The following is a 25,483-nucleotide window of genomic DNA, read 5'->3' on the forward strand; positions in this document are numbered from 1 at the left end:
GCCACATCATCCCAAGAAGGTGGCACCAACCCAAGGGGCAAATGTTTAGACTGGTCCTGCTCTAAAGAGGATGCTGGAAACACCAATTTGGTGCTCAAGAAACGAGCCATCACCTCCCCTTGGCCATGGGGCTGTGACTTCTGGTCAGAGGAGAAAGCCTGGTTGATATCTCAGCCTCTTCTTCCTTGTCCTTCTCCTCGGAGCAGCGTGGCTCATCCAACCCGATGCTATTCGCATCCTTGTTGGGAGAGCAGGAACTCCAGGCTGACTCAAACGGAAGCAAAGACTCAGTTTCAAAGGGTAGGAAAAGGAAGAAGCTGAGTGGTAGATAAATAATCACAGCCCAGGAGAGCAAAGAGGGAGGATGCGACCCCATGGAAACGGTGGGAATGGGGTTGAGTCTCACTTGGGACCCTGCATCTAACCCACGGTGGTCTTGGTCTGAACAAGAGATGCAGGTCTTGGTGTAAGCACGGGATGAAGGTCTTGACATGGGTAAAAGATGCAGCAAGGTTGAGCTGGAGAACCAAAGCATGGAAAGGAGGAGCTGGAGCTAACACTGGAGATAAGCCCAGTTTGGGGATCTCGATTGCTTTGGGTGGACCAAGTTGCATGCAAAGCCACCAGAAGCTTTGCATAGGGAGCTCCCCAAGTTTGCATGCTCCTGGCTCTCATTCACACGCAGCTCAGAGCAGTGCAATGAGGCTTTGGCCCTCGTGGTCTTAATGTCAGCCAGAAACTGAAACTGGAGGAGAAAACCAACCAGCAATGGGTCAGCAGCGGGCAAAGCGAGAAGCGTTGCATGCCCAAGTGCTCCCCATTGCTCCCAGAGGTTACCAAGGCAGCTTCTGGTCCCCAAATCTCTTAATAGAGCAATGAGAAGGACTTGGAATGGGGGAAGACTTCATGTCAATGACCTCAAAGTGGCTCAAAACCATCTGGCTGGGGAGCAGCAGAGCAGGGATGGATGGAGCTGCATTGCTCCAGCCATGTCCCAGCTCCATCATGTGGGAAGAGCATCACCCATAGCATCCACTATAAAGGTCTTAGAGGGGAGAGCTTAAACCTTGACTTGCTTTGGGGTCGGATGCGTATGATGTGTCTGAGTAAAGCAGCTGGAGGTGACACCACTCTTATTTTGCCCTAAAATTGCATTATCTGCCCCAAAAGCAATGTGAAATCAAGCTGGGTGCAGATGTGGGATATGGTCACCCACTCATAGACAAACCTACTCAACGTTTGGACAAGAGACCTAACTCCATGGAATTACATCCTCAGCATCCCGGTACCCGTCTTAACGTCCAGGCCCATCCCACCTAAGCCCAGTTTACGTCCTAAATCCACTGTTTACCTCCTGCTATTGGAGATAAGAGCCTGGATCTGGAACCGCTCCCACCAGCGCAGGTGATGCTGTGCCTGGCTCACTGCCATGTTAAATAAGCTGAGAAGAGCTTGCTCTGTTTATTTTCGCTTGCCAGCATTCCCAAGATCCAAGCGGATCATTCCCAATGGGTGGTGGGACCTTCCTGGTGATGAGCAACTACATTGGGCTTGTAGCATCTTTATCAGAGCCAAGCTCCTGGTGTGCAAAGACTCTGGAAGTGATTGCACCCTACTTAAGGATGGATGCTCTTGGAGGAAGGGGTTCTGTATCTCCCCGATGCCATCTGACAGTGGGATGGCCAAGAAAAGTCATGGAGTGCTCCAAAATGTTCCCCAATCCTCTATTGATTATTAGGAACACTTCACCCCTGCTATAGAAAATGGCTTTTTGGGCAAAATTGGGCGGTTTCTACATCAAAACATCTCCCTGGGAGGTGCCCAGGGGCTGGGTGAGGGGCTGTGGAGCATCCCCAGAGCATCACCATCACCAGCATGGGGAGAACATCAAAGTGCTGCTCACTGCACGCATAAAGGGATCAACACCCTGCACTTGCAGGAAGAAGCCACATTACTCCATTTGCTCCACCAAAACCCCACCGTTCCACTAAGCAATGGGGGGATCTCAGCTTTACATCCCCATCGGGATGCAGGTTCAGCATCAGCACCGGGTTTTCCTGGCATGATATATCCAGGAGTATTTGCTCTGCTTCAAGGGGTGTTCCTGGCAAACCTGACCAAGTTCCCCAGGATTTAATGGTGATAACATCTTTGCTCCTCCTAAGAGCACTCAAAATACCCGGAGCAGGTCCTCTGGGACCTTCTCCAAGGGTGCAAATCCACGCGGGATGTTGCCAAGCACCCATGGGTGACTGGACCCACGCAACCGGTTGTGGGGCTGGTGAATCACCGCACTCAACGTGGGTGAAAACACTTCGACCCGGGCTCCTCTGCCTTTATTTTGGATAGCAGGGATGAAAAACAAGTGCTTGGGATGGGCTGGAAAGTTCTCAGACCAGTTGTGCCATGTCTTCCCCAGCCCCATCCCAAAATGATCCCTCCTTGGTGCTTTCATCTCAGCATCTCTCTCCAGCAAGTTGGGATTTGGGATTGCAAATAGGACTGCTGGGGAAAAAAGTCCGTCCAAAGGCATTTCCACCCCAAATCTGTTGCAATTCAGACCTTCATGTATGTCACCCTTATGAGGGATGATGCTGAACATCCCCCACAGCGCGAAGCAGGGGCTGAAAGCACCATCCGATCCCACTGGAAATAGGGAAAAGCTCAAAAGGGAAATGAAATCTCACCATAGATTGGGAGTAACCCAAATAAGAGGGAAAAAAAAAGCCCAGAAAGCACTAATCTAGAGATAAAAGCTGATTTATAAAATGGTTTTGTTGCATTTTGTCCTCAATCTGCAGCAAAATGGTGGTGAATGGAGGCTCGGCATCACGAGCAGGTTGGTGGTACCCACAGTGGTACCCAGCTGAGAGGTGGAAAAGCCATAATTAGGGCCATTAATGAGGCAATAATTCCTTATTTGGGGGAAAACAGACTATTTTTTCCCAAGGGAAAACCCTAGGAAGGGAACACTTGGATTTAGGTTGGCTCAATGGCTAAGGCCAAGGAGGGGATGCTCAGGGCTGCTTTGGAGCTTTCCCATCCAAATCCAGTGTTTGGCTTCATTGGGGTGGGATTGCCCATCAAACCAAGGCTGAGGTGGGATTTTGTTGGCTTTTGCATGGAGAAAATGCCTGGAGTGAAGCAATTGTTGCAAGCAGAGGGGCTGGTTTCCTCTGTCTGCATCACAAGTCTATAACAGAGGCAGGAAGAAGGGTTAAATTCCTTCCAAAATGGTCACAATGCAAAGAATCCCCTGGATTTATGGTGTACTTAGGTCTTCCTTCAAAATTATAAATGATAGAGATAATCATTTTTAATTTCTAATCATTTTTAATGCTAAATACAATCTTCCTAATTTAATGGGCAACTTTTCCTGGTTAAAACCAAGGGGGATTGCAGCAAAGTGATGCCCAGAGGAAGTGAGACCAAGCCCAGAATGGCCCAACCAGGACAACAGCATCATTTTCCAGCCATTCCCGAAAAATCCCAACCTTGGGTGATGCTGTGGGGGAAGCAGAGATGGAGCTGGGGGTCACTGGTGGCTCTCATAGATCTCTACACCCATTTTGGGGCTGCTTCTTCCTTGTCTTCACAACGTTCCCACTCAGCAGCAGTGTGGGGCTCTCTGCTTGTGTTCTTCCAGGAGAAATCCAAGTGTTTTCCACCCTCAGTTTGGTTTATGGGCTATCATGGGGCAATGCTCTTTCATTCCTGTTCCCCTCAAAGGCCCCTCGGCAACTGGGAATGTTGGGAGCATCCCAGGAGTTTGGCTTAAATGTGAGATGGGGCAAGGTGGGAAGGGGGGACCCATGGTGGGAGTGGGACTACTGTGGTGCGGGAGGAGCAGCCATGTGTAAACCTGTTGCAAGCCCATTGTAAGCCTATTACAACCCTGTTGCAAGCCTGTCACATGCCCATTGCAAGCCCAGACAAGCCTATTGCAAGCCTATTGCCAGCCCATTGTAAGCCCCTTGCATGTTCACTGCAATACCCACTGCAAGCCCATTGCAATACCCACTGCAAGCCCATTGCAATACCCACTGCAAGCCCATTGCAATACCCACTGCAAGCCCATTGCAATACCCACTGCAAGCCCATTGCAATACCCACTGCAAGCCCATTGCAATACCCACTGCAAGCCCATTGCAATACCCACTGCAAGCCCATTGCAATACCCACTGCAAGCCCATTGCAAGCTCCTTTCAACCCCATTGCAAGGCTGCTATAAGCCACTTGCAAGCCCATCATAAATTCACTGCATCACTGTTGCTAGCTCATTGCAAGTTTATTGTAAACCTATTACTAACTCCTTGCAAGCCCGTTGCATGCCTGTGGCAAGCATATTATAATCCCATTGCAAGCCCCCTGTAATCCTATAACGAGCCCATTGCAAGCCCATTGTAAGCCCCTTGCAATCCCATCGCATCCCAACATGAATGGGTCCCTTCCACAGCACCATTAGGGTTTTCCACCCTCCCCTGGGCTCTGCAGTGATTCAGAGCAGCCTGAAGAGAGAACCTGGGGGTGTTGGTCAATGAGAAGCTCCCCATGACCCGGTTTCAGTGAGAGCTTGAGCCCAGAACCCCCCCGTGTGCTGGGCTGCACCCCCAGAGCGTGAGCAGCAGCTCAGGGAGGGGATCCTGCCCCTCTGCTGTGCTCTCATAAGACCCCAATTTCATCCCTGTGTGCAGTGCTGGGGTCCTCAACATGAAGACATGGAGATGTTGGATGTCATCTACAAGGATGCTGGAGAAGGGCTCTTCATCAGGGATAGGACAAGGGGTGATGGGTTCAGACTGAAACAGGGGAAGTTCAGGTTGGAGACAAGGCAGAAGCTCTTCCCTGTGAGGGTGCTGAGGCGCTGGCACAGGGTGCCCAGAGAAGCTGTGGCTGCCCCATCCCTGGCAGTGCTCAAGGCCAGGTTGGACACAGGGGCTTGGAGCAAGCTGCTCCAGTGGAAGGGGTTGGAACTGGATGAGCTTTAAGGTCCCTTCCAACCCAACCCAGGCTGGGGGTCTGAGATGCTCTGATTCATCTCCCACTTTTGCAGCTGCTTTTCCTTAAATCCTGGATAGCAAAGCCAAGAGCAGGGCAGCCTCTCCGGGATGGTCTGACACAGGAGGCAGCCCTGGGAACGCTGGAAGCACCACAAGGGCTTTGGGAAACCTCCACACGGATCCCCCAGCCGCATTTTGGGGATGGGGAGCAAGAACTGGGAGCTGGGATTCGGCTTCCTGAGATGGGCTGAGTCTGGCCTGCCTGGGTGGCCTGAAGGGATTGCAAACCCATTGCAAGCTCATTGTAAACCCCTTGCAGATCCATTGTGAGCCTCTTTCAAGCCCATTGCAAGCCTATTGACAAGCCCATTGCAAACCTTGGAAGCCCATTGAAGGCCCATAGTAAATCCCTTGCAAGCCAAACACAAATCCTTTGGAAGCCTATTGTAAGCCCACCGGAAACGTGTTGCAAGCCCCTTTCAAGCCCATCTCAAACCCACTGCACGCCCATTGCAAACCCATTGCAAATCCATTGCAAACCCTTTGCAAACCTGTTGCAAGCCTCTTTCAAGCCCATTGCACACCCATCGCAAGCCCCTTTCAAGCCTGATGCAAGCTTATTGCGGACTCCTTGGAAGCCCATTGCAAACCCCTTGCAAACCCATGGTGTGTCTCAAGCCCATTTCCAGCCCATTGAACCCCCTTTCAAGCCCATTCCCACCTCCTTGTGCAAATGCATCCCATGCTTGTCACAAACCCATTGCAAACACACAGCCCTCAGCTCTCTGTCCCACCCAAGCTTCCATCTCCCCGATCCCGACCTTCCCATCTTCCCCATTGGAAAAACGAGGGAGACACCAAAGGACACAGAAACCCCCAAACCCCTTCCCTTGGGCCTCACCCCCCCCTCCCCATCCCCATCCCCATCCCCATCCCTAACCCCGAGGCCTCATTAGGGCTCATTAAGGAAGCTCCCGTCTCGCTTTTCCAAGCTGTCGGTACCCATTAACATCGCGGTGCCTCCGCCCCGGCCCGCGGGCTGGGAACGGGACGGCCCCGGGAGGATCAAAGGAGTCCGGTGTCCAGCTCCAGCGGGGCAGAATAATTTAATAGAGAAGCTTATCATGTATTTGCACAAGGGGGGGGGGGGGGTGCTATTCCCGGGGGTTTATTTTCTTTGCCATGGCCAGTCTGGATTCATCCCGTAAATCTCCGCTGGCAGCTCCGTCTGCTCCCATCCCCCGGGGAAACGGAGCGGGGTTTTTGTGGGTTTGGTTTTGTTGGTTTTGTTTTTTTTTTTTTAAAGTTAAGCTCAAAATTTTGGTCAAATTCCACTTTTCTCTTTCCAGGGAAGTCAAAATTTACTGGAAAGGCTGGGATGGGCCAAGGGGGAGGCAGCGGATGCTGGTGTGGAACCACTGCTCTCTGCTGGAGCTGCTGCGTTTCCTGCAGCGGAGCCGGAGCTCGACAGCACTGGGATGGAGCAGGGCAGGAGGAGGAGGAGGGATGGTGCTGGAGCAGCCCCGTCCTGAGCGTTCTCAGACAGGGAAAAGCAGGTGGTGGTGGAGATCCCACGGCCCTGTGGGCAGCGGTGCAGTGTCCGGCACTGCATCCCACTTCCCATCACTGCATTCTCCTATCCATCACTGCATCCCCCTTCCCATCACTGCATCCTCTTCCAGCACTGCATCCCCCTTCCCAGCACTGCATCCTCCTACCAGCACTGCATCCCCCTTCCCAGCACTGCATCCTCCTATCCATCACTGCATCCCCCTTCCCATCACTGCATCCCCCTTCCCATCACTGCATCTCCCTTCCCAGCACTGCATCCCCCTTCCCACCACTGCATCCTCCTATCCATCACTGCATCCTCCTATCCATCACTGTATACCCCTACCCAACACTGCATCCTCCTATCCATCACTGCATCCTCCTATCCATCACTGCATCCCTCTTCCCATCACTGCATCCTCCTATCCATCACTGCATCCCCCTTCCCATCACTGCATCCTCCTATCCATCACTGCATCCCCCTTCCCATCACTGCATCCTCCTATCCATCACTGCATCCCCCTTCCCATCACTGCATCCTCCTATCCATCACTGCATCCCCCTTCCCATCACTGCATCCTCCTATCCATCACTACATCCCCCTTCCCAGTACTGCATCCCCCTACCCAGCACTGCATCCCCCTTCCCAGCACTACATCCCCCTTCCCATCACTGCATGCCCCTACCCAGCACTGTATCCCTCTCCCCAGTGCTGGGATTCATGGAAGGCTCTTGTTCAGCTGCTTACAGGACAGTGCCCGCATGTGTCCCATGTGTCCTGCATATGTCCCATGTGTGTCCCACAAGGGTCCTGCATATATCCTATATGTGTCCCACATGGGTCCTATGTGTGCCCCACATGGCTCCTGCATGCATCCCATCTCAACTTCCCCTGGGGACAGTTTATTTCCTCTTTAGGACATTGGAGCCTGCTGCTATCCCACCTGGAGCCTCATCCCTCCATGGGTGTTGGGAGCACAGGGTGTAGGGCGAGGAAACCCAGCACTGGGTGTTCCTTGGGCTCTGGGTACCAGAATCCCAAATCCCTCAGGGATGAGAACTTGGTCAGTGGTAAATGCACCGACATCCAATGCACCAACACCCAATGCACCAACATTTGATGCACCAACACTCAATGCTCTGGGTGCTCTGATGTTGAACACAGTTTCCAAACTAATCGGGGTGATTTGGTTAACCTGATGGTGATGATGACCAGGAGACACAAGCAGGTTGAAGGCACATGGATAACGGTGCTGATTTGGCACCCAGTGGGATTTCTAGCTGAAAAATAGGGGCTGAATCACTATGGATCCTATGGGATATTACTTATGTATTATATAGGAAGGCCAGGTTGGACACAGGGGCTTGGAGCAAGCTGCTCTAGTGGAAGTGTCCCTGCTCATGACAGGGGTTGGAGCTGGGTGAGCTTTAATATCCCAACCCAAATCATTCCATGATTCTATGATATTCCTGACCTAACCATTAATGCTGGTAAATTGAAGTGTTAATTGCAAGGAGATGAACACATTCCTCAAATAAGGCAACACGGATGGACTTGGGGTGGTTTGGGATGGACGGATGGTGGGGCTGGAGCTGACACCAAGTGGATGGAAATCACAGTTTCTGCTCCGTAAGCCAAAACCGGAGGATTTGGGGTAAAAACCGGGGGGTTGTGGTACAGAAACCCAACCAAAGCACTCTGCGACCAGGCAAAACTGTGCCCGAAAAGGTCTAAATTGGAGCATCCAGAAGCAGCGGGGGAGGGGGAACCACGTCAGCGATTTCCTTTGGAAAAATACCCGAATCCATCGGGAATAAACCAAAATCCCCCCGGAGGCGCCTGGAAACGTCCCAGAGACCGGGGTCAGCCCCGCTCCGCACCTCCCTGGGCTGGATGGGGGCGATGGAGCTTGGGGGGGGGTCCGAGCATTGAGCAGGGATTGGGGGGGAACGAACCCCCAGCCCCGTTAAACCACCCCGGCGGCGGCAGGACCGGGACGCGGTGACACCGGATGGCACCGGCACCGTGGTGCGACCCCCGGGGCTGCGCAGAGCCCGAGCTCCGTCACCAGGAAACCTCTCCCCCCCCCCCCCAAAAAAGCCTTTTTATCCAAAAAGCCTTTGTTTCCCCTCAAAAAAAACCCTCCTTTTAAAAAAGTCCATTTTTGCTCTAAGAAAAAGCCCTTTTTTCCCTCCAATAAAGCTTTTCTCCCCTTTTTACAGAAAAAAAAAATCATTTTTTTTAACCAAAAAAGCACTTTTTTCCAAAAAAATCCTTTTATTTTTCACAATAATTTCTTTACCCCGGGAAAAAAAAACCCATTTTTTTTATAAAAACTTGATTATTTCCCCTAAAACCACCTCTTTAAAAAAAACCCCTTATATTTTCCCAAAGAAAAAGTGACTTTTCTTTTTGAAAAAGAAACCACTTTAAAAAAAATCTCCAAAGCGTCTTTTTTTTCCTCAATAAAACGCCCTTTTTTAATAACATTTTCTTTTTTAAAAAAAGGCCATTTTTTCTACAAACCCCACTTTTTTCTCCAAGAAAAGCCTTCCCCAAAAAAACCCTTTTCTCAAAAAGACTTCTATTTTTTTCCCTCAAAAAGTCCCTTTTTCCCCAACCCCCTTTTTTTTTCAAGAATCCTTTTTTCCCAAAAATATCCCTTTTTCTCCCAAAAATATCCTTTTTTCTCCCAAACTTCCCCCCAAAAAAATTCCTTTTTTTTTTTTTTAATTGAAAAGTCCTTTTTCCAAAATGCTCTTTATTTTTTCCCACAAGGCCTTTTTTCCAGCAAACCCCCTTTTTTCTCCAAAACAAAAAAACCTTTTTCCCCAAACCATCCCTTTTTTCCCCAAACCCAAATCTTTATTTTTACTCAAAAAGCTCTTTTTTCCCCCAAAAAAAACCCCGTTTTCCCCTCTTTAAGCCCCCGTTCCGCGGGGTCCGGCTCATTCCCCGCCGGAGGCCGCAGGTTGCGGATATGAACCGGCTCCGGCTGCGGCTCCGCTCCCATCACAAATATCCGGCTCCATTGTTCGGGCCGCGCCGCGTCCGCGCTTTGTTCCCTCGGGACCTTTTTGAACCACACAAATATTTGCCGAGCCCGAACGCACCGGAATTTACCCCCCTCATTCCCCCCCATCCTTTATTACGGGGGGGGGGGGCAGAAATTGGCTTTTTTTGTACGTTTAGAGGGAAATTTCCGGCTGGAAACCCAGCCCTGGGCGTGTTGGGAGCTCAATGGGGGCCCCGCTGCGCGGACACAATGCGCAGTTTTGGTTAAAAGCTTTTCCTGCCCGGTTCCCCGGAGCGATGGGGAATTGCATCCCACCGGCATCATCGTGGCACGGGGCCCGCGGGGAGCATCGGGGGTCCTGCGTTTTTGGGGGGGGTGTGGGGTGTGATGTGGGGATGGGGTGAGGGATGCGGGATGGGGACCCCAAAGTGAAGCAGCGCTCTGAGGTTTGATGGAGCTTTGGGCGGTGGGCATCGTTGGGTACCACTGGGTGGTACCCGGTGGGCATCGTTGGGTACCACTGGGTGGTGCCCGGTGGGCATCGTTGGGTACCACTGGGTGGTACCCAATGGGAAAGATGGGGGATGTCATCCCCGGGCAAGCGGGTTTGGGTTGAAAAGGGCTCGGTTTGGGCCATACACAGGGCCCCCAGGAGGTCCTGAGGGAAAAGGGGGGGAAAAGGGGATAGAAAGGAGGGGGAGGTGGGAAAAATTGGGGGGAAGGGGGGGGAAAGGGAGGGAGAAGGGGGAAGAAAGGTAAGGGGGTGAAGGGATGGAAAAAGGGGAGGGAAGGGGGGAAAAGAAGGGAAAAAGGGAAGGAATGGGGAAAAGGGGTGAAAAGAAGGAAAAAGGGGGGGAAGGAAAAAAGGAGGAAGAAGGAAGGGGCAAAGGGAAAAAGGGGGGAAATGGCAAAAGGGGAAAAAAGGAAAAAGGGGAAAAAAGGGGGCAAAGGAAAAGAAAAAAGTAAGAAAAGAGTGAAAAGAGGAAAATGGGAAAAGGGCAAAAAAGGAAAAGATGAAAAAGGGAAAAAGGAAAAAAAGGAGGAAAAAAGGGGGGAAAGGGGGGAAAAAAGGTGCAAAGAAGAAAAGAGCTAAAAGTGAAAAAGGGGAGAAAAGGGGGGAAAATAAGAAAATTTTAAAAAATTAAGGAAATAATAAAGGGAAAAGATAAAAAAGGGGGGGAAATAAAAAAAAGAGGGGGAAAGGGGAAAAGAGGGAACGGGAGCATGGAAGCGATGGAGCAAAGAATCATTGGAGCGATGGAGCAATGGGGCGGCTCCGGCACACCATAGGGGGCCCAGGCCCGGCGCGGGAGGCAGCGCCCTCAGGTGGCAGCAGCGTGAAGCCCAAAGGGGGGCCCAGCGCCCCCAGTTTGCTTCCCTGGGGTCCCCCCATAGCTCCTACAGCCTCCGGTGCCCTCCCAACCGCTCCGCTCCCCCCAGTACCTCCCAGTGCCCCCCCAAATCCTCGAGTCCTTTTGCACCCCCGAGCCCGTCCGGAGCGGGTGCTCCCCTTCTCCAGCCCCCCCACCCCGGCGCTATGGACCCTCCCGGATCCATCCCCGGACCCGCTGCGGGTGGATGGGTCCGAAGTGCCCCCAACTGGTGGCACTCACTGGTCCCAGTCCCGGGCACTCCGGTGAACCCCAGGCAGCACCGGGGTGACCTCAGGCAACACCGGAACCGGTGCCACCAACCCTGCACCGCGGTACCGGGTGATACCGGGCCCTGGGCACCCCCGGAGTGACCCCAGGCAGCACGGGGACACCGGTATCCTGCCGGTACCGGCCAGGCGCTCCCCCATAGGCAGTACCGGCGTGACCCCAGGTGACCCCAGGCAACACCAAGGGACACCGAGGACCGGTGTCAGCACCCCTCCGGTGCAGCATCCTACCGGTACCGGCAATGGGCACCCCCGGGGTGACCCTGAATGACCCCGATCAATACCGGGGACCGGTGCCACCACCCCTCCTGTTCAGCATCCTACCGGTCCCGGCTCCGAGCACCCCCGGGGTGACCCTGGATAACCCACAGGGACCGGTGCCACCGTGGCACGGCGCCGGTATTAACCCAGCGTGACCCTGAATGACCCCAGGCAGCACCGGACCGGGGCCAGCATCCTCATGGGGCAGCATCCTCCGGTACCGGGCATCCCCTGGGGAGCCCCCGGGTGACCCTGGATGACCCCAGGGACCACCCCTCACCCCCCCTCCGCCGCTGCACCCGGCCCTGGATCCCGGCGGGGTGACCCCGGGTGACCCCGGACATCACCGGTACCGGTGTCCCCCTCACCGGGTCTTCCCCCCCCAACCCCACCGTTGCCATAGCGACCGCCCCCCCCTCCCCTCCCCACGTTGCCATGGCGAGGCGCGAGCGGCGGCCGCCGTCGCGCGGCGGGCGCGGGGCTCGGTGGGCGTGTCCTCCGTGGCGGGCGTGTCCGTGATTGGCCAGGGCGGTGCCACGTGACGCGCGGAGGAATGCAAATGAGCTCTGGCGTCGGGGCCGCCGCGCCGCCGCCTGAGGGAGGAGGGAGCGGCCCCGGGACCCCGGGACAACCGGACACCCCCCGCTGCCCGCCGCGACATGGCCGAGCCCGGCGGGGCCCGCTCCGACCGGGCCGCAGGTACCGTGCTCGCCGCCGCTACCGGGCCCCGGCCGCTTTGTCTGGGCCGGGCCGGGGCCGGGGCCCATGGCGGGGGGGGGTTGGGGGTGTGTGTGTGTGAGAGTGAGTGAGGTGAGGGGGGGCCGCGCATGCGCCCTGCGCCGTGCCTCAGTTTACCCACCGCGGGCCTGCGCAACACTGGAGCCCCTGTTGTACCCCCCCATTGTGCCCTCCCTTTATAGCCCCCCCATTATAACTCCCAGTTATGGCCCTCTTCCCCCGTTATAACCCCCTCTTAAAGCCCCCTCCCCTTTATAGCCTTTCCCCCCCTAGTTATTTATGGCCCCCTTCCCCTTTATAGCCTCCCCCCCTCTATTCCCCCTAGTTATAGTCCTCCATCTATTATAGATCTCACCGTTACAACCACCCCCCCCACTGTAGCTACCCGTCCTATACCCCCCACTTATAGCCCTCCCCTTATTATATTCCCCCCCACTTATAACCCTCCCCTTGTTATATTCCCCCCCCACTTATAGCCCTCCCCTTGTTATATCCCCCCCCACTTATAGCCCTCCCCTTGTTATATCCCCCCCACTTATAGCCCTCCCCTTGTTATATTCCCCCCCACTTATAGCCCTCCCCTTATTAGATTCCCCCCCACTTATAGCCCTCCCCTTATTATATCCCCTCCACTTATAGCCTCCCCTTATTATATTCCCCCCACTTATAGCCCTCCCCTTATTATATCCCCCCCCCTTATACTCCCTGGTTATAACCGCCCCCATTGTAGCCTCCCCCCCATTATACCCCCCACCCTGCACCCCCTCCCCTGGTTTTGTCCCCCATTCCCATTCCAGCACTCGCTGTTCCACCTTATTACCCCTGCAGTGTCATTTCCTGTGTGTTCTTTCCCATCCACCCCCCTCTACTGCACATCCTGCACCCCAATATCCTACCCCCTATATCACAGCACACACCCCCTGTATCCCACACCTTCTATCCCATCCACACCCCTTCGTATCTCATCTCCCTCTATCTCGTTCTCCCCCCCAGTGTCCCATTCCCCCCATCTTATTCCCTTTCCGCTATCCCTATCCTTTCCTCCACTATCCCATCATGCCCCCAGCTATCCCATCCCCCCTCTATTCCATTCCCCAGTAGCCCATCCTCTTCTTTCCCATTTTCCCCTTCTATCCTATTCCCCCTCTATCTGAGCCCACCCTCCATATAAGCACCCCCCCACACTATAATTGCCCCCATCCTTTTGCCACCCCCATTATGGGCTCAGCTTAGGAGGGTTCTAGCGCTGTGCCCCCACCCAATACATGAATTCCTCCTGGTTTTGTTAATTTTGAGTGGGTTTCATGGGTTTTGGGGGTTCAGAAGTGCGTTTCCCCCAAGGAGGGTTGCTATGGGTGAGCATGGGGGCTCAGACCCATGCCACATGGGTGATGGGGGCTCTTCCTGCTGGGATTGGCTCTGGATTGTCCCAGCGTGGTCCCCTGTGTTGGTCACCGTGATGGCTCCGTGGCACCCAGTGCCACCAGTGGGGAAATGTGTCCATGGCTTCCCAAATGGACACAGCCCCACAGGCCACCAAGGCAGGGATGTCACTGCCACGTATGGGTGCTGTGCTGAGGCTGGGGGTGGCTGCTATGGGGGCCGTGGCCACCAAACCACCCACCATGGCTGCTGTCCATGGTCTGCAGCGCCCTGCACTGCTGGGCCTGTTGCCATGGTGGTGGCACCCATCCTGGTGGCACCCATGGTCTGGGTGCCACAGACAGGTAACAGAAGTTACTTGGTGAGAGTGGTGGCTATGGGTGGCTGTTGGTGACCGTGGAGCCTCGTGGCAACTGTGGTGGCTGTGTCGATGATGGCACTGCCTTCTGTCCCTGTTGTCTTCCCATCCTAACATCCCTTCCTTCTGTCCATTCATCCCTCTCCTATGTCTGTCTAATCCTTCCTTCCATTTTCCTCCCCTTTGTCTGTTCCCACTATCCATCCTTCCTTCCACCCCTGTGTCCCTCTCCTACTTCCATCTGGCCTTCATTCCGTCTGTCTGCCCTTCTGTCCATCCATTGGTCCCTCCTGTCCTTCCATCTGTACTTACTCTGTCCTTCCATGCCTTTCCTCTTTTGTTCTGCCCATCCTTTCCTCTGGTGGTCCTACTCGCTATCCCTGTCCTCCTCCTCTCTGTTTCTCTGTCCTTCCTTCCATTCATCCCTTTCCTACGTCAATCCGTCCTTCATTCTGTCATAGAATCCCAGACTGGTTTGGGTTGGAAGGGAGCTCAAAGCTCCTCCAGCTCCAACCCCTGCCATGGGCAGGGACCCCTTCCACTGGAGCAGCTTGCTCCAAGCCCCTGTGTCCAACCTGGCCTTGAGCACTGCCAGGGATGGGGCAGCCACAGCTTCTCTGGGCACCCTGTGCCAGCGCCTCAGCACCCTCACAGGGAAGAGCTTCTGCCTTATCTCCAACCTGAACATCCCCTGTTTCAGTCTGAACCCATCACCCCTTGTCCTATTGCTCCAGTCGCTGATGAAGAGTCCCTCTCCAGCATCCTTGTAGACACTGGAAGCTGCTCTGATGTCTCCACGCAGCTTCTCTTCTCCAGGCTGAACAGCCCCAGTGTTCTCAGCCTGTCCACTCCTCCTTCCTTCCCTCCCTCCTTCCATCCTCCCCTTGGTATTTGATCTCTTCCATCCCTTTCCTACTTCCTTCTCTCCTGGCCTCCTTCTGTCCTTCCCTCTTGCCCTGTTTCCCTTCTTCTTTCCTTCTGTCCATCCATCCCCCTCCTCCTCCATCCTTCCTCTGTCCCTCCTGCAGCCATGCCTTCATCCCCCCCTCTCTCCATCCACCCCTTTCCTCCATCCCTCAGCCCCCAGTGCAGCGCCATAACCCCCAGTGATACCACACCGTAACCGTGCCCCATCTCCCCACAGCTCCCGCCTGACCCCCGCAGCCCCACGGCGCCCGGCTCCGCGCCATGGACAACGAGCAGCTCCCGGCAGCTCCGGCCTCCAGCAGCGCCGGTGGCACTGCCACAACACCCAACAGCACCGGCACGGCGCGCCCGGCGGCGCCCCAGATCTCCGTGTACAGCGGCATCCCCGACCGGCAGACGGTGCAGGTGAGGGACGTGGGGCCGGGGTTGGGGTTTTGGGGGTGCAGCCCAGGACCCACATCACCCCCCCCCCCCCGCTGTAGGTGATCCAGCAGGCGCTGCACCGGCAGCCCAACACGGCGGCGCAGTACCTGCAGCAGATGTATGCGGCGCAGCAGCAGCATCTCATGCTGCAGACGGCAGCGCTGCAGCAGCAGCACCTCACCAGTGCCCAGCTTCAGAGCCTGGCCGCTGTGCAGCAGGTAAGGGCTCATGGGTGGCGCTGGTGGCACCCATGGGTGCTGCGGGGTGGCAGGAGGGTGATGCTCGGTGCTGTTCACAGGCCAGTCTGGCGGCCAACAGGCAGAGCAGCTCCTCGGGGGGTAACAGCACCCAAGCAGCACCGGCGCAGCAGCCCACGGTGAGTGCCCAGTCCATCCATCCCATCCCTCCTGTCACATCCTGGAGGGCAGAAAGCTCTGCAGAGGGATCTGGGTGGGTTGGAGCGGTGGGATGAGGTTCAACAAGGCTTAGTGCTGGGTCTTGCACTTGGGTCACAACAACCCCCTGCAATGCTCCAGGCTTGGGGAAGAGCAGCTGGAAGCTGCTCATGGAAAAGGACCTGGAGGTGCTGATTGATGGAGCTGAACATGAGCAGCTTGTGCCCAGGAAGCCCCCAGCATCCTGGCCTGGGTCAGCACCAGTGCGGCAGCAGGGCCAGGGCAGGGATTGTGCCCCTGCACTGGGCACTGGTGAGGCTGCACCTCGAATCCTGTGTTCAGCTCTGGGCCCTCACTACAGGAGAGACATTGAGGGGCTGGAGCAGGGCCAGAGAAGGGAATGGAGCTGGTGCAGGGCCTGGAGCACAGGGGTGATGGGGAAGGGCTGAGGGACCTGGGGGTTCACTCTGGAGAAGAGAAGGCTCAGGGGGGACCTGATGGCTGCCTCCAACTGCCTGACAGGAGGATGGAGCCAGGAGGGGCTGGGCTCTGCTCCCAAGGAACAAGGGATGGGACAAGAGGAACCGGCCTCAAGCTGCACCAGGGCAGGGTTAGATGGAGCTGAGGAACAGTTCCTGCCCCAGAGGGTGCTCAGGCATTGGAACAGGCTGCCCAGGGCAGGGCTGCAGGCACCGTCCCTGCAAGTGCTCACACACCCTCAGTGCCATGGGGCAGTGGTGGGAATGGTTGGACTGGGTGATCCTAAAGGTGTTTTCCAGCCTGGTTCATTCTGTGATTCTATCCCATCCCTCCCCATACCCCAACACGGCACAACCGGCCCCGTCTCGGTGCAGATGAACCTGTCCCCATCACCAGCGCAGCTGCTGACGCGGGCGCAGAGCGTGGCACCCGGTGCAGCCGGCATGGCACAACAGGCTGTGCTGCTGGGCAACGCCGCCTCGCCCGCCCTCACCGCCAGCCAGGCCCAGATGTACCTGCGGGCACAGATGGTAAGGGGGCACCGGGGGTGGGCAGCACCTACTGGGTGCTCTTTCACTTGTATGGTCCCATTGCAGGGTGGGCAGCACACCTAGAGCCTCCCTGCAGGGTGGACATCATCCATGAGTGAGGTGGTCAGGATCCTTAGGGTGCCCATCATCTAGTTATGGGGTGCCGAGGACCTAATTGGTATTCATTATTCCACTGTGGGGTGACCAGGACTTATGGGGTCCCCATGGTCCCATTGCAGAGTGGCCAGTACCCTAGAGGGTCCCTGACCCATTGGGTACCCATGCATGTGGCTTGCCTGGGACGCGTTGTCCCACAGCAGGGTGGCCAGGGCCTGTGGGCTGCTCGAGACCCACTGTCCATAGGGACATGGAAGGGAGGGAATGGGACACAAATGGGGTGTCCTCCCCACATCGGGGTCCCCCATGCCCTCTCTCTGCCCCCCCAGCTCATCTTCACACCCACGGGCCCCGTCAGCGCCGTCCGGCCTGAGAGCCCCGCTCCAGCCCCACCGCCGGCCCCACCGCCTGCCCCACCGCCTGCTGCCCCCCAGGTGAGTCCCCCAATCCCCACCTCCAGCCCCCCAACAACCCCCAGCCCCCCCTGACCCACTGCTGTTGCAGGTGCACAGCCTGGCCCTGCGCCCTGCCGGCCCCCACCTCCCCGCCCTGGCCATGAAGCCCCCCGGCGGGGCACCCCCCCGTGCTGGTCCCCCCCGAGGACCCCCTCCAGACCCCCCTACTGAGCACCTCAAGAAGGCCGAGCCCCCCGATGCCCGTGCCCATCCCCTGGCCCGCGCCGCTGCCCCCGCTGCTGCCACAGGTAAGTGCTGCGGCCGGGTTCACTCTGAAACCTAATGAGGGGCTCTGTGCCCTGTGTGGGGCAGGAGCCCCAAAACCCACTCCAGGGGGGTTTCATCACCACCTCGGGGGCTCAAAGTCAGGGCAGGGGGGGCCTCAACCCTCAGCAGAGCAGCCTGTGTGGGGTGTTCACCCTGAAACCTAATGATGGCCTGGACTGGTGTTGCCTATACGTTGGCTTCCTGCTTGTCTTTGGGTGCTTGTGGGTCAACCCACCCTCTCTGAGGGTGCCTGGGAGGGTTTTGGCACCCGCAGCACCTATAGGGGCTTCTAGGGTGAGCCTGTGCAGGGGGTTGGAGCAGTGAGGTGTGGGCCTGGGGACCCCATGGGGTGATGCGCTGGTGTTACCCACAAAATCAAGGGGACACAATGGGGTGGGACCTGTTCCTGTTGGCACAGCAGTTTGGCAGTAGGAACCAGAGTGAATGGATGAATGAGTGAGGATGAGCCTTATGGGGGGGGGGGGGATCCTGGGGTTGGGGTCCTTTGGGGCTGAGGTGCTGGTGCCAAGGGGGGGTCCCTGTCTCCGCAGCCTACGCCCCGCTGCAGCCCCCCCAGTTCGTGCAGCAGCCGCCGAAGCCGATGCAGCCGCAGCAGCCGCAGCAGTTTGTGATCCAGCAGCAGCCACTGCCCCCCCGCGGGCAGCCCCCCCCGGGCCCCCCTGCTGCCCCCCAACTGCATCCACTGCCCCCCGCCAGCCCCGGCCCAGCCCCACAGCCCAAGGCCGGGGTCCCCTTGGGGCCGGGGGGTGAGGGTGGCCCCCCCAATGGCCACGCAGCCCCCCGCAAGTTCCAGCACGCCTCGGCCGTCATCCTGCAGCTGCAGCCGCCCGGCGCCACGGTGAGGGGCACCCCGGCCCCCCCCCCCCCAAACCCCCCCTGGGGCATGAGCCCTTTACATGTGTGTGCAACAGTGGGGGGGTGCAGGTGTGCACGAGCCCCACGTGTGTGTGTGTGAGCCCCACGTGTGTGTGCATGCACACAGGCCAGAGCCCTGCATGTGTGTGCGTGTACAAGTGGTCCGTGCACATGTGTGTGCATCTGGTGCACATGTGTGCACACATGTACCTGATCTGTGCACATGGGTGTAGTCTGTGCACATCTGTGTGTGCATGTGTGTAATCCATGCACATGTGTGTCCATGTGTGCTTGATCCATGGATCACTGATCCATGCGTATGCATGTGCAGTAGGCACCTGGTCCATGCACGTTGTGTGTGAGCCCGCTGCCCTGATCCATGCACATACATGTGCACATGTACTCCTGATCTCTGCATGTGTGTGCATGTGTGCTTAATCCAGGTGTACCAGACCCATGCACATGTGTGTGAAGGTTTGCCTCACCCCTGCATGTGTGTGCCTGCTCTGTGCACACCCATGTGCAGACATGTTCTTGCACATGTGCATGCATGGGGGCTGTGCACGTGGGGGAGGGTGGTGTGCATGCACCTGCTCTATGCATGAGCTCCATGTGTGCTGGATCCTTGCACATGTGTGTGCATGGGTCAGCTAGGTGCACGCACACACGTGTCTGTGTGCATGCTACACGTGTGTCTGTAGGCGTGGGCCATGTACCTGTGTGTGTACACTTGTGACAGACCCACCATGTAAGCGTGAGCACACGTGTGCCAGGTCACACACATGCAAGCATGCACATTAACGTGTGTGGATGTATGTGTGTGTGTAAACACGTGCCTGCTTCCCCCACACGCGTGTGCAGGCCCCCCCTGACCGCACACCCGTGTGTGTGTGTCCATGTCCCCCGTCCCCGCAGCCCCCACCCGCCGTCCCCGAGGGCTCCCGCCGGGACCCGCCACCGGCCCCGAGCAGCGCCGCCAACCCCCCCGCCGCCCCTCCGGGCCCCCCCGACGGCGAGCGGCCCCCGGTGCACGGTAAGACCCAGGGGCCGTCGGTACCGGCGACGAGGAAGGGGCGCGGAGCGTTCGCGCCAATTGCGGGCACCGGCGCTGTAGCCACGCCCCTGTATAAGCCACGCCTCTCGGAGGCCACGCCCCCGCGGCGGCGTGGGCGCGCGCGCGGCGGCGGCCAATAGGAGCGCGCGGGGGGCGTGCCCTGCGCCAGGCCCCGCCCTTCCCCCGCGCAGCAGCCGCCGCCGCCGCCCCGGCCCGGCCCCGCCGCTGCCGCCGCCTTTGTCCGCGCTGCGCCGCCGCCGCCGCCCGCCCTGCGCCGCCTTTGTCCGCGCCATGGGGCCGCCGAGCCGCTGAGCGCCGCCGGTGAGTGCGGCCCGGCCCGGCCCAGCCCCGCCTCGGTGCGCCTCGGCCTGGCCCGGCCCGACTCGGCCCGGCGGGGCGGCGGCGGTAGCGGGCGGGCGCTGACCTCACTTCCGCATCCGCCCCCCCGCCGCCGCCACCACCGCCACCCCCCGCTGCCGGTCCCGGCTCCGCAGCCCCGGCCTGGGCGCAGGTAGGGGCCGGGGGAGCGGGAGCCGCCGCCGGACAAAGGTGCCGCGGCCTACCGGGGCCTAGCGAGGCCTGCCGGGGCCGCACCGGGCCGTGCGGGGGGGAACGGGGCCTTCCCGGGGTGTAACGGGTCTCACTGGGACAGAGAGGGCCTTATGGGGACACCCCGGTCCTTCCATGGGGACCCCGGCTCGCACCGGGGTGGTTCGGTCGCTCTGGGACCGCCTTGAGTCCCGGCGGGGCTCTCCGGGGTGTTGTGGGGGGCTCTGTGTGCCCCACCAAGGGGGGGGGTCGGATGTCTCCTCCCCGCCTTTACCGCAGCGCCTTGGGGCTGTACCGGTGCCTCCCGGGCCCGCACGGGAGCGGCAGCAGCTGCTCCGCCGCCCCCCCGCCGCCCAGCTGTATGGTAATGCCGGCGTCAGCGCCGGCGTCACCGCGTCCCCCGTAACCACCGTGTGTGTGTCTGTGTGTGTGCCCCCCCCCCGTTAGAGCCGCCCGCAGAGCGCCTTCATGCCCAGCCGCCGGCCCTCGCCAGCGTTCCCGGCATGACCTCGGGCACCGGCAGCTCTGCCTCCACCGTCGCCGGCGCTGCCCCCCAGAATGGTGAGAACAAACCGCCTCAGGCCATCGTGAAACCGCAGATCCTCACCCACGTTATCGAGGGCTTCGTCATCCAGGAAGGGGCAGAACCGTTCCCGGTAACGTTATTTCCACACGGGTCTTTGGTTCTTTGGGGCTCCGTTGAGCCTGGGTTGTGTGTGTGTGTGTTTAGGGAACGGGAGGGCGGGGGTTGGTTTAGGGGGCACCCATTGGTGTTGTCCCATCGCAGGTGGGGCGCTCCTCGTTGCTGGTGGGGAACCTGAAGAAGAAGTATGCGCAGGAGCTGCTGGCTGAGAAGCTCCCACCGCAGGACAACACCACCACCACCGACTCCGAGATGGAGGAGCCCTATCTCCAAGGTAGCGCCCGGCCCCCCCAAACCGATGGGGTGCTATTGGGAACAGGTTGGGGTTTGTCCTTAAGGCTGAGCTGGTTGCGTTTCTCTCTCTGGGCGTCCCTCTGCGCCCCCCAGAATCCAAAGAAGAGGGGAACCCCCCCAAACTGAAGTGCGAGCTCTGCGGCCGCGTCGACTTCGCTTACAAGTTCAAGCGCTCCAAGCGCTTCTGCTCCATGGCTTGTGCCAAAAGGTGCGAAAACACCCCCCAAAACGTAACCAGCGCACCCCATAAGACCCTAACCCCACCGCCATCACCCCATAGGTACAACGTGGGCTGCACGAAGCGGGTGGGTTTGTTCCACCCGGACCGCAGCAAGCTGCAGAAACCCGGTGGTCCCCCCCATGGCCGGCGTCGTGCTTGCAAGGGGACGCTGCCAGCGCTCAGCAAAGACACCAAGAAGCAGGTGAGAGTGGGGTTCACCCCTTTGGAACATAATGGGGAAGATGGGGGGGGGGTCCCCCATGCATGCACCCACATGAGGCCGGCGCTGCTCCATCCCCGCAGCCACCGGTGTCTCTGCCGCCGGGTTCGGTGCCTCTTTCGGTGACGGCGTCGTTGCAGCTCAACCACAGCCAGGAGGACTCGAGCCGCTGCTCCGATAACTCCAGCTACGAGGAGCCGCTGTCGCCCATCTCCGCCAGCTCCTCCACCTCTCGCCGGCGCCAGGGCGAGCGGGACCTGGAGCTACGGGATATGGAGCTCCCCGATGTGCACGTCCGGGACCTGCCCGGGATCGGGCACCGCTTCCTGCCCAGTGAACCCAGCAAGTGGAACGTGGAGGATGTCTATGAGTTCATCCGCTCGCTGCCCGGTGCGGAGCCGGGATGGGCAACCCCAAACTGGGGGGTGGGGGGGTTGGGGGGGTGGTGATGAGCAGAGAGGGGTGACCCCATAACTATGGTGTGAGGGGTGGAGTTTGGGGTGAGGAGTGGAGAGGGGTGACCCCATAACCATGGAGTGAGTTTGGGATGGGGAGCAGAGGGGTAACCCCATAAGCATGGATTGAGGGGTGGGTTTGGGGTGAGGAGCAGAGAGGGGTGACCCCATAAGTATGGAGTGAGGGGTGGGTTTGGGGTGAGGAGCAGAGAGGGATCACCCCATAACTATGGTGTGAGGGGTGGAGTTTGGGGTGAGGAGCAGAGAGGGGTGACCCCATAACCATGGAGTGAGGATTGGGTTTGGGATAGGGAGCAGAGAGGGGTGACCCCATAAGCATGGAGTGAGGATTGGGTTTGGGGTGGGGAGCAGAGAGGGGTCACCCCATAAGCATGGAGTGAGGATTGGGTTTGGGGTGAGGAGCAGAGAGGGGTGACCCCATAACCATGGAGTGAGGATTGGGTTTGGGGTGAGGAGCAGAGAGGGGTGACCCCATAAGTATGGTGTGAGAGGTGAGTTTAGGATGGGGAGCAGAGAGAGATAACCCCATAACCATGGAGTGAGGGGTGGGTTTGGGGTGAGGAGCAGAGAGGGGTGACCCCATAAGCATGGAGTGAGGGTTGGGTTTGGGATGAGGAGCAGAGAGGGGTGACCCCATAACTATGGTGTAAGAGGTGGGGTTTGGGATGAGGAGCAGAGAGGGGTGACCCCAAAACCATGGAGTGAGAGGTGGGTTTGGGGTGTTTCTGAACAAAGGGTGAGGAGCAGCAAAGGGGGTCACCCCATAACCACGGGGTGGGTGATTTGGGGCATAGGGCAGGGGGGAAGTGTTTTTTGGGGTGTTCCTGAGGGACACCCACATAAGGGGGTGGTTTTGGGATGTTTGCGAGGGGCACCCCACAACCATGGGGGTGAGTGGAGGGAGAAGAGCAGTGAGAGCCCCCCAATACAATGGTGTGGGAGATGGGTTTTGGGGTGTCTGTGAACCCAGGGGTGTCTGTTTTGGGGTATCTCTGACCCTATTTTGGGGTGTCTCTGAGCCCATTTTGAGGGTATCTCTGACCCCCTTTTGGGGTATATCTGACCCCATTTTGGGGTCTCTGAGCCTGTTTTGGGGTCTCTTAGCCCGTTTTGGGGTCTCTGACCATGTTTTGGGGTTTCTGAGCCCATTTTGGGCTATCTGAGCCCGTTTTGGGGGTGTCTCTGAGCCTGTTTTTGGGTCTCTGAGCACATTTTGGGGTATCTCTGACCCCCTTTTGAGGGTGTCTCTGACCCTGTTTTGGGGTGACTCTGACCCTGTTTTGGGCTCTGCCCCCCTTTTGGGGATGTCTCTGACCCCATTTTGGGATCTCTGACCGTATTATGGGGTGTCTCTGAGCCTCTTTTTGGGTGTTTGACCCTGTTTTGGGATCTGTGACCCTGTTTCGGGGTGTCTCTGAGGCTCTTTTGGGGTCTATGCCCCCCTTTGGGGGTATCTCTGACCCCTTTTTGGGGTATCTTTGACCCCATTTTGGGATCTCTGACCCTATTATGGGGTGTCTCTGAGCCTCTTTTGGGTTCTCTGACCCTGTTTTGGGATCTCTGACCCTGTTTTGGGGTGTCTCTGACCCCATTTTGGGGTCTCTGACCCTGTTATGGGGTGTCTGACCCCTTTTTGGGGTATCTTTGACCCCATTTTGGGATCTCTGACCCTATTATGGGGTGTCTCTGAGCTTCTTTTGGGGTCTCTGACCCCATTTTGGGGTCTCTGACCCTGTTATGGGATGTCTCTGACCCCCTTTTGGGGCATCTTTGACCCCATTTTGGGATCTCTGACCCTGTTATGGGGTGTCTCTGAGTCTCTTTTGGGGTCTCTGACCCTATTATGGGGTGTCTCTGACCCCATTTTGGGGTCTCTGACCCTGTTATGGGGTGTCTCTGAGCCTCTTTTGGGGTCTCTGACCCTGTTATGGGGTGTCTCTGAGCCCATTTTGGGATCTCTGACCCTATTATGGGGTGTCTCTGACCCCATTTTGGGGTCTCTGACCCTATTATGGGGTGTCTCTGAGCCTCTTTTGGGGTCTCTGACCCTATTATGGGGTGTCTCTGACCCCATTTTGGGGTCTCTGACCCTATTATGGGGACTCTGACCCTGTTTTGCGATCTCTGACCCTATTATGGGGTGTCTCTGAGTCTATTTTGGGGTCTCTGACCCTATTATGGGGTGTCTCTGACCCAATTTTGGGGTCTCTGACCCTGTTATGGGGTGTCTCTGACCCCATTTTGGGGTCTCTGACCCTATTATGGAATGTCTCTGAGCCTCTTTTGGGGTCTCTGACCCTGTTATGGGGTGTCTCTGAGCCTCTTTTGGGGTCTCTGACCCTGTTATGGGGTGTCTCTGAGCCTCTTTTGGGGTCTCTGACCCTGTTATGGGGTGTCTGACCCCTTTTTGTGGTGTCTCTGAGTCTCTTTTGGGGCCTCTGACCCTGTTATGGGGTGTCTCTGACCCCATTTTGGGGTCTCTGACCCTGTTATGGGGTGTCTGACCCCTTTTTGTGGTATCTCTGACCCCATTTTGGTGTCTCTAACCCTGTTTCGGGGTATCTCTGACCCCGGTCCCCCCCATAGGCTGCCAGGAGATCGCGGAGGAGTTCCGTGCGCAGGAGATCGACGGGCAGGCGCTGCTGCTGCTCAAGGAGGATCACCTCATGAGCACCATGAACATCAAACTGGGGCCGGCCCTCAAGATCTACGCCCGCATCAGCATGCTCAAGGACTCCTAGAGCCGGTGGGGTGGGGTGGGTTGGGTTTGGGGGGGGGGCACCCCCTCTTACACCCCACACATCCCATTACCCCCCCCCAAACCCCCTCCTTGGCATCAAAGTGGGGATGGGGTGGGGGTGAGGGATGGGGATTGGGGGTCACTGCTGAGCACAACCCAACCCTGGGTACCCCAGGGTGTGTAAATAGCCCGTAGCTATAGAGCTATAGCCCCCCCCCCCCCAATACCCCAGCAGGGAGGGGGGGTCCCCACATCCCCCCCCTTTTTCCCCCCCCCCCTCCGCAGCGGCAGGGCGAAGCAGGACGGTTGCCTTAATGTGGGCCCCCTCCCCCGGCTGGGATTTGGGGTCATTGGGGGGGGGGGGGGGGGGCATGGATTTTGGGGCTCCCCCCACGGGGGGGATGGGGAAATGTGAAGGGGAGTGGGGGGGGGTCACAGTTGGCATCACCCCCTTTGTATGGGGCTGTGTTGGGGGCACCTCATGAAGGGAGGAGGAGGGGGGGGTGGGCCCCTCCCCCCACCCCCAGGTCAGGGCCCCCCCCGTGCCCCTCCCCCCCCCGGGGCTTTTTAAGAAAAGAAAAGCAAAAAAAAAAAAAAAAAATTAAGGAAGATTCCCCCCCCCGGCCCCTCCCCTTCCTGATTTTTTTTTTTTGTTTTTAATAAACACAGAAAAAAAAAAAAACATTTAAAAGGGAACAACGCGGGGGGGCCCCTCCCCCCCCCCCAAGTGTCGCTATGGTGGGGGAGGGGTGCCCTGGTCCCCCCCCTCCATGAGTCCCAATGGGAGATGGGGGCTGAAGAGGGGATGTAAAAGGGTGGGGGGGATGGGACAGGGGGGGGCACCCATGG

At 57.9% G+C, this 25,483-nt stretch overlaps 3 protein-coding genes across 7 annotated transcripts in view; 2 read left to right on the forward strand and 1 right to left on the reverse strand.

The window, feature by feature from the left end:
• Positions 1-25,483, forward strand: part of SVBP (small vasohibin binding protein) — a 152,963-nt gene that overhangs the window by 93,513 nt on the left and 33,967 nt on the right. The gene's annotated exons all lie outside the window — the stretch shown is intronic.
• The window catches only part of SLC2A1 (solute carrier family 2 member 1), a 225,271-nt gene that overhangs the window by 28,961 nt on the left and 170,827 nt on the right, over positions 1-25,483 (reverse strand). The window lies entirely within an intron of this gene.
• PHC2 (polyhomeotic homolog 2) lies at positions 12,034-24,640 on the forward strand. Of its 4 annotated transcripts, none has more exons than XM_061379525.1 (15): positions 12,034-12,188; positions 15,113-15,300; positions 15,378-15,536; positions 15,617-15,694; positions 16,568-16,723; positions 17,170-17,274; positions 17,345-17,543; positions 18,114-18,421; positions 19,354-19,471; positions 20,489-20,697; positions 20,829-20,958; positions 21,072-21,186; positions 21,259-21,400; positions 21,502-21,808; positions 24,481-24,640. In XM_061379525.1, exons 2-15 carry the CDS (start codon positions 15,157-15,159, stop codon positions 24,633-24,635), a joined length of 2,325 nt encoding a protein of 774 aa, XP_061235509.1. In that variant the 5' UTR covers positions 12,034-12,188; positions 15,113-15,156; the 3' UTR covers positions 24,636-24,640. The 4 variants fall into 4 exon arrangements, with proteins under 4 accessions (XP_061235509.1, XP_061235511.1, XP_061235512.1 ...); XM_061379527.1 differs by having other exon boundaries at positions 21,559-21,808; XM_061379528.1 differs by lacking the exons at positions 12,034-12,188; positions 15,113-15,300; positions 15,378-15,536; ... (4 more) ...; positions 18,114-18,421; positions 19,354-19,471 and adding an exon at positions 19,697-19,813.

Source organism: Neopsephotus bourkii, unplaced genomic scaffold, assembly GCF_033783945.1.
Source record: "Neopsephotus bourkii isolate Nb327-2 ecotype Australia unplaced genomic scaffold, CSIRO-AGI_Nbou_v1 NB_1778, whole genome shotgun sequence".
In the NCBI taxonomy this organism is placed as follows: domain Eukaryota; kingdom Metazoa; phylum Chordata; class Aves; order Psittaciformes; family Psittacidae; genus Neopsephotus; species Neopsephotus bourkii.